This window comes from Chinchilla lanigera, unplaced genomic scaffold (assembly GCF_000276665.1).
Source record: "Chinchilla lanigera isolate Chin_1 unplaced genomic scaffold, ChiLan1.0 scaffold00033, whole genome shotgun sequence".
In the NCBI taxonomy this organism is placed as follows: Eukaryota; Metazoa; Chordata; class Mammalia; order Rodentia; family Chinchillidae; genus Chinchilla; species Chinchilla lanigera.
The window spans coordinates 4870227-4879074 of NW_004955434.1; the positions used below are offsets into that span (position 1 = coordinate 4870227).

General features: G+C 42.3%; 1 protein-coding gene across 2 annotated transcripts in view; it reads left to right on the forward strand.

Annotated features, from left to right (window-relative positions):
• Dock8 (dedicator of cytokinesis 8) overlaps window positions 1–8848 on the forward strand; it is a 201399-nt gene that overhangs the window by 21080 nt on the left and 171471 nt on the right. For both annotated transcript variants that reach the window (XM_005388589.2, XM_013516312.1), the window contains one exon: window positions 6818–6993. In XM_005388589.2, the coding sequence (XP_005388646.1) occupies window positions 6818–6993 (176 nt within the window). The remainder of the gene's footprint in view (window positions 1–6817; window positions 6994–8848) is intronic.

The window sequence follows — 8848 nt, forward strand, 5'->3', positions numbered from 1 at the left end:
TAACCCCTTGTCTCCTTGCCAGCTTTTACTTTAATGCTACACCCTTAAATTTTTCAGGGGGAATAGTTTTTAAATATAAAGTTGAAAAGAAAAAAAATGCCCTAATATTTGTCAGCATTCTTTTAATAATTTGTTGCCTCCTCAGGAGATTCTGACAAAAGTAAACATTGAGAAATTGCTTCAGTAGGAAGGAAGTCCGGTTAAAATTAACATGTGGCTTTGCTACCCGTTTTCTAAGAGAAGATATTAAGAAAAAAGCAAAAGCAAGTAAAAATGTTAAAACTACTGTGTATAAAAAGCATATGTTCCTAGGTGTCATCATTTAATCCTGGTTCATTTTGTACATAAATATGCTTTAAAAGATGTTCAATTTGAGCGCTGATTTTTTTCCAGTTTGGTTTTCTGAATTGCTTTTCCCAGCTTCGGCAGTGTGTTGCCCTTGTTCCTTCTACTTGTAGGGGAGGAGGAACGTGGGAATCAAGACCTGAATTCTTTTCTAAATGTTCTGAGAGATAGGAAAGCCCATCTCTCCCTATTACACACCTGCTATCCCATAATATGAGAATGGTGATGGCCGTGCTTTCCCCAAGCCAGCTTCCCAATGCCGGTTCCCTAGAAGAAAACATCAGCTTACATGGTTATTTCCTTCTACTTTAAAAAGAGTATCTCTTCCTAGAAAGATAATGGGATATTCCAGCAAGATTTGTAGGTTATCTGAGGACACCGAACCTGAGAGCTTTAGAAAACTTCTTTTAAATCAGAGGCCGTAGACTGTTCATTGTACTATCTGGAGTTGGGTGTTCTTAGGTCTCACTGGCGGCACTAGAGGCACAAGATGGAACACAATGATCTTAATGCAGTTTTCACGTATATTCACAGTAGAGGATGAAAGGAAAGTGTGCACCTGTGCTGTGTGCAGAGCAGGCATTTCAGCATTGCCCCTGTAAGCCGGGGGAATCACCTTGGTCCTGGTAAAGGCAGACCAGTGCCCATGACACTTGTCATCATTTCAGTGGCGTTGGTAGAAGGGGTAAGATTGGCACGGGTGGGAGAAAAGGAGCACTGCTTATTTAGGCCAAGAAGTACTGTGAAATCCATGAAGCCGGAGGAACCTCACCACTTGCAGCTCTGTTTACTTAAAAGCAGTAGAGCTGAAAGAACTGTCTCATTCATTCACCCATTCATTCATTCATTCATTCAGGAAATAGTTCTTGGGTATCACTCTTTGCCAGGAACTTCTCTCGGAGCTGATACAATTGTGAATACCACAAAGGGCCTGACCTCATAGAGCTTACACTTTAGAATGAGAGGCACAGACAAACGAGCACATACAGACTGTGACAGGGGACAGGAAGGCCTGTGAAGAGTGAAACAGGAAAGGGAATACCGACATGGAAATGATGCCAATTTAGATTGGGTGTTCTGTGAAGGCCTCTCTCTGGGAAGGAGAATTTTAAATGAATTTTGCAGATATCCAAAGGACGGGTATTCCAGTCAGAAGGAGCAGCAAGTGAAAAGTCTCTGAGGCAAGTGTGTGTCGCAGACTCAAGAAACAGCAAGAAAGAAGAATGTGGCCTGAACAGAGTGGGCCCCGGAGAAGAGATTATAGAGACACAGGGTGGGGTTGGAGGACCCAGAGAACAGTAAAAAATGAGGGTTTACACTCAGATTCAGGTGAGAAGCCACTGGAAGCATTGATCTCAGGCCCAGAACCATCTGACTTTTTATGAGTCATTTATACAGCGTTTCTTATAAGGCTTATCGTGGCTGCCATGTGGAAGTAGACCGGTAGGGAGAGGGCAGGTAGGAAGATGTCACCACAACCCGGGAAAGTAGTAATGCTGATTTGGAATAAGGTCAGCACAGTGAAAAGGCAAGGAGGGGTTGGATTCTGGGAGTTTCAGAAGTAAAGTGGGTAGAATTTTCTGATGGATTAGAGGTGGAGTCTAAGAGAAGGAGAAGAACCAACATTCTCCTGACTCCAAAGTTATTGGCTTAGGAATAGAATTGCCACTTGGTGACGTGTGGAGGCTTAGAAGGTATGGGCTGAACAGTTTGGCAGGAAATGGAGAGTTATCTTGAATTTCTTGTGATTCAGAGGCCTGTTCAATTGCCAGCTGGTGATGCTGAGGTTGGCGTGTAATTGGAAAAGTCAGACTGGCTTTCAAGGCAGAGGTTGAGGCTACAGATACAAATTTGTAATTTTTTTAAATGATGGCATTTAAAGTCTTGGGAATACATGAGATCATGTGGAATGTTCTAGAAATGCACCCCAGCACCCTGTAAAAAAGTAATGCCCTGAAGGTAAAGTGGCCAGTCACCAGTTTGTCCCATTTGAGAAGTTTTCTAGTAGGTGGGGACTTTCAGTGACTGGGACGCAGGGGACTTGCCCTGCATGGAAAGCAAGTGTTCCATGACTATCTGTGTGCTGTGGTTCAAGTCATTTATCCTCCCACTTTACACCATCTGTGTGAAATACTGTTCAAATTTGTCATTTGGATCAGTTATCAATATGCTATGTGTGTACTGCCCTGTGCTAGGAGCGATGTAAGTTAATTTTAAACAAACATAGTCCTGGAATTCTTAATTTTAGAGCAAGTTCAATCTTACCTCTTGTCAGGAGAAACCACCTCTGATGTATGTTGAGAGACAAGGAAAAGCTCAAATTTGTTTAATTTTAAAGTGAATGTTTGGCAGTAAGCTTTTAGGTTATTTATCACATTTTTTGTATTTTTCTAGTCTATTGGCCAGGCCTCTGGAAGAAATAACTAATAAGAAAGGCTACACAAGCCTTCACTGGAGAAGTGTTAAAAATGACTTCTGAGTAGAGACTGTATTTCCTCAGCTTACTGCCTGACCCTTGTAGTTTACCAAGCCTGAAACCCACAGGGCAGACAGAGAGAGAATCACAACAGGCTGTAACCCCACAGACACGAGCTGATGCTTGGCTCCCCTGAACTTCAGAAGAGCCTGCACCTTCTCCGGGAAGGCTTCTGACTGATTAAGTCAGGCCCACCCAGGATAACCTCTTTTCATTAAGTTAAAATTAACTGATTAGGGACTTTAATTACTACGGCAACATCCTCTCATGGCAGCACCTGGATCAGTGTTTGTATCACTGGAGGAAGATGTGCATATGCTACAAGAGGCTATAGCCTTCCTCTGTCCTCCAACTCTGTCTGGAAGCACGGGCTGTCTAGACACATGTTACAAAAGGAGTTTGAGGGAACACAGTTTGGCCTAGTCAGGTTGACCCACCATAAAGACCACACAGGCAAAGACCGACTGAAGATTATTTGCAATCTTCCGTATTTTATTTATTTTTAAAAGGCATTTTCTGCCATTATTATAGTAAATGCTATGCATAGTGTGGTAAGTCACGATACAAAGGGAACCTTCTTGAAATTACTTGGGATCATAGCATTTAAACTAATCTTTGGTCACCACTGAACACTAGAGAAATAACTCTCTTGACTTGGAAGCTTCCAAGGGCCCAAGTCCTTCCTTGGACTGATCTGAGAACAGCCCCCTACCTCAGCCCCACCAATTCCCAAACTTTATCCCCCTCCAAAAAAACAATGCTGTGTGACTCATGCAGTATTTGTTTTCTCCCTTATCACTACATAGATTTGTGTGTGTGTGTGTGTGTGTTTGCACACATACACGTGTTCGTGTGTGCACTGTTTACCTCATGATAAAACCTATTCTTGAGATTAAGACTGCAGATAGTCCAGAGAACACATCTTTTTTCTGATTTCTGGTTATTATTTGAACTTCCAAGAAGAAAATCTGTTTGAAGGCAACCTGAGAGTAATCGCTGTCTGTACTACTTGCCTATGGCAAGACTAGTTTACGCCATGTTTGGAATGACCAATTTCCTTCCTCATTAGTTTTAGCATAAAAAGAGTGGGCGAGATTATTAATGCCAACTGTGTGCATCACTAGAAGCATATTTAATAATAATTCTGTTATGTTTATGTGTTTGCAGTCTGTTTCACCCTGGGGTTTATTCAGACCTCAAGAGTTTGTGACCTTATCATGAATTGTGTATGTGTGCACGGCGAATTGCCACATAATTAGCACACAGGGATCAATTCCCCTCACCAAAGATGGCATTATTTATATGTGAGAAGGTAAAAAATGTCAGCATCTCAGGGTCCATTATAGTGCTGTCCCATGAGCGTAGTGACCTGTGCTTCTTTGTATCCTGATACCCAACACAGCACCTCGCACTCGGTGGGTACCCAGTAAATCATTGCTAAATGAGGGAGTTGCCATTCTTTGCTCCAGGTGCTTGGACAGTCTGTCCTGTAGATGACAGGGGGTACTGTCAGCCTGACTTTTCATCGTTTGTAGCTTTGGGTTTCAGGAACATAACAAGTATTGTCCTTTCGCTGAAACTGGACTGTTTTCTCCCTGATCCTTACATGCATATACCATTTTCCCATAAGGCTCCTACACTAGTTATTGGTGCTCGTGTCACCTTGCTTTAAACTCTGCTTTTAGTGTAATTTTTAAGTGTATATTTCTAGTGCCTCTGCTTGATTAATTGATATTCTTCATAATACATTTACATTAATTACTATTTTGTTTATTTACTATCACTGCTTTGAGCAGCCAATCTCATGAGAAGTGTAGACCAGAATTTGATCTCAGAAAATACAGATTCCCTGAAAGATCTATAAGAGAAAATGATCAAAATTACAATGGCTCAAAACTTGCGCCTGCTTTGATTTGCATTCCAGATGGACTACTTTCTGGACATATAATCATGGGCAAGTTACTGAGTTTATAGCCCTCAATATCTTCATATGTAAAACAGGAATAATAAGGATATACATTTCATAGGGTTCTAGTGATGAGTGAGTGAGATATATAATGACTTCATATAATGACATAAGTACTCAATAATTATTAGTTCAATTGATACAGACTTTACATCCAGGCATGGTGGCACATGCCTGTAATCCCAGCACTCAGGAGCCTGAGGCAGAAGGATTGCTGTGAGTTCGAGGCCAGCCTGGGCTACATAGCAAGACCCTGTCTCAAAAAACAAAAAATTATGTTAGGTTGGGGATACAAATATGCAATTTCTATAAGTTCCTGCAGAAGTTATTTCAAAGCCTGACCCTAACCTGGTCTATGTGGTGGCAGGTGGGGGACGGGGTCAGGGGATCTGCTTTCTCCCTTGGGGTTGGCCTTTTGTGGTCGCAGCAGGTTCATTTGATCTGTGCACATGTGACACACCCTCTGGTATAGTTCACCAGCATCTCTCTGCAAACCTATTCTGCACCTGAGTCCTGCAGAGGCCGATCTGAGTCCCTGGACAGGACTGTGGCCCTCTTCCCAGCTGACTGCATGTCCCAGTCAGAGTCAAGGAGCTCCTCTCTGCCCTTTCCCATACCACCTAGAAAGAATTAGGGGAGTGCTTTGTTCTCCACTGAGGTTCGTCCCATGCCCTTCTATTCTGCCTAAGTCAGCTGCCTTCAGGAACCCAGGTGAGAAGGATTTGCCCAAATTACAGCTTCCTCCTTCCTCCCCCACAGAAGTCACTCATGCCTGCGTCACCAGCAGGGACAGAGGGGACAGGCCAGCTACATTTATTTACATTCTCTAATCTTAATTGCCCGTGCATCTTCAAGAACACTTTGTTCCTCTTCTCCAACTTGAAGCCCTTACTGATGGGGGATTTCAAGGGATCAAAAACCGGTTTTGTTAGCAATTCCTTTGGCTCTGTCCTTGTTTCCCTTCAAAGCATACAAATCAAGAATCTTTGTGTTTGTTTTGTCACTGCACTGTTGGTAGAGATCATGGAAAACAGTGACCCTTGGGCTGATGATCCGCATGGTCAAGAGCTGAAATTGTTGTTACCATTTTTATTATCAGCATCATTGCTACTATTGTTATGATTACACAGATCTACTTGATGTAAGTGATTCTCTTACTTCCTTAAGGCTTACTTCCTAAGTCTTTGGATTTCATAGACAGGAAAAAGGGCTCTGTTTAACTGAAGACTGACAAAATGTTGACAACTTTTAGTATTATCAACCAAAGAAGAATATTATTTAAATTTATATTGTTTGTTTTAGTCCTTCTCTCTCCTGCTGTGGAAGGATAAAATGCAGAACAAAGGAGCAGTTCTTGTCAAATGAGTCAGTTTAGCCATGAAAATTTAGCAGCTTGCCCTGTATTTGCTCATGGAGGTGCAATCCAATGAAAAATCTCCTGAAGACCGACTCCAGTGAGCCCAGCAGTGCTTGGAAGTCACTGCCCTGGAGGCTTTTCAGTGAATCTGGCTCACTCTCGGCCGTGATTATATATGAAGTGCTTTTGAGATTCAACATATAGGATAACTCAAGCCAAAGGAAACACTGCATCTAAATACTCAACCAGTAGAGAGTTTGCCTGAATTTCTGGAAACTTGCCTTCATTCCCTACTTCACTGTATTTGGGTAAACAAAACATGGCCTCAGAGAGCTTTTGCAGGAGAAATTATAAAATTTCAGCAAAGTCTTATGATTTCATTTTGGATCTCCTCAGGATTCCGCATCAAGATGCAATTAAGCAGAGAAAAATTCTGCCTTGGGGTGTGATTTTAATTACTCATCGTGTTATGACTTGACTTTCCATTGCTGTATTTCTTTTTCCTTTCCGTATCACCGCTCCTGTGTTTGACAGCTCCTCCAGCGTCACTTCTTTTTAGGCTAATAGCAAAATGCTAAGTTGAACAGGAGGGCAAGGCAGATATCTACTGTTGCCTTTCTGCTTTTGCCAGAAGCCGTGCGGGGCCATCCTTTTCTTTTCCCTACCCTTCCAGCCTCAGTTCTATGACCCAGTGGAGCCAGTGGACTTCGAAGGACTTCTGATGACCCACCTGAACAGCCTGGATGTGGAGCTGGCGCAGGAGCTGGGAGACTTCACTGATGATGACTTGAACGTGGTGTTCACACCAAAGGAATGTAGGACTTTGCAGCCCTCCCTGCCGGAGGATGGGTAAGTTGTTTTCCTAAAATGTAAATGGGGCTGTCATTGTCATGACTGTTGTCAGAAACTTGCAGGTGGGGGAGTACCATTATTTTGAATCTCTTTTAAAAAGAAACAAAATTACTCTATCCATTAAGAGGTATAGGGCAACATACCATACTATCACCTACATGTAGACAATTTTTAAACCGGTTTGGCCAGAGGCCTGGCAGTCATGTGAGGACTAAATCAGTTCAAAGGATACAGTGGAACAAAAGGGCATGTTCAGGAAAGGGTGCAGTGCAGGCTCTGGAGCTGGACTGCCCAATGCCTGCTGAGTGAGTTTAGGCTACTCACATGATTCAGGAAGCCTCACTGTCCCCATCTGTAAAAATATCCAGAGCTTTTATAATCACTGAAATGCTTCCATACAAAAGCATTTTACTTATTTCCATGCAAGAGATCAAGTTAGAAACGTAAGTTCCATTTATTGAGCATCTACTATGTGTGAGGTACTAGAATAAAAAGATGAATGAGGTAAAAATCCCTGAAGATTTTATCAAGGGTAAAGACGATAGGGAAAGCACTGTAGAATGTTCACTGTATGTGAAGAGTTCTTCACAGTTGAGTTGTTAGGCATGGATGCTAGCTCTTGGTATCAAACAAACGATGGACTTATATCTAAATGAATATCCTGTTGCTGCCATAGAAAGAAAAAAAAAAATCAGTGTGTCTTGGGAGATTTAGGGTGTCTTTTACTTGTGTTTATTTTGAAGCAGATTTAAGGTCCGTGACTTCCTGGACATTTTCAACCTTCTCATTTTTCCCAAAAAGTCCCAGAAAGGATCACATGCAACACAGCCCCTGCCCTAAGTACTCTGAGATGGCCTAATCCTGTTTTAGATTTTATTTAATCAATGTAAGGAGTCTGGGTGACAGTGACATGGTAAATCCCTGTTCGCTCTGGTTCAGACATAGATTCACATAGAAAAGCTGGCTATATGTGCAGCTCTCATATACTCTCATTTTCCAGAAAACAAGAGCATTGCCATTCTTGTGAAACATCTTTCCCTCTTGTCAGTTAATTTGTTCAGAGGTGACTTTAGTATAGATATCACGTATTACCTTCCCCTGGGTAGAGAATCATTGAATTCTTTTTCTTTGTGTAAAATTACCTTAAATATGGCCAGAATCTTGGAAAAATCTGTTTAAACACTTACAATAAATTTAGAGGAAGTTCTTTTTTTAAAAAAAAAAAAAACAGGATCTCGCTATGTAGTTTAGGCTGGCCTTGAATTTACTGTGTAGCCCAGGCTGGCCTCGAACTCATAGCTGTCCTCCTACCTCAGCCTCCCAAGTGCTAGGATCACAGATGTGTACCACCACGCCTGGCTTGGAAGTTCTTTGTTGAAGCTTGATAGAGAAGACAACTTTTTCATAGCATTTTTTTAGTAGATTACCTGGCCGCTGGAACTTTTAGCTAAGAGAGTATCTGCCTGACTTTAAAACAACCTCCACTGCTTTGGTTGTTGCCACAGTCTTCCATATAAACAAAGCAGGGCAGGCATCCTCATGATCCTGAGCTCCTGGTGAGCACCCTGGGTCCAGCCCTGCCCTGTGTGTTTAGCTGTGATAATGAGGTTTTAAGTGCCAGCTCTACAAGTGAATCCCTCCTTTACCACTTTCTGTGAGACTTGGAGCAAGATTTTTATCATCTCATCCTTCTGTCAGATGAGATTTATGATAGTCCCTGCCCTATGAGGCTCACTAGGAACTGACTGAATTAAAACATGCAAAGTGGGGGCTGGGGATTTAGCTCAGCGGCAAAAGCGCCTGCCTGGCAAGCGCAAGGTCGTGAGTTCGGTTCCCCGTACCAGAGAAAAAC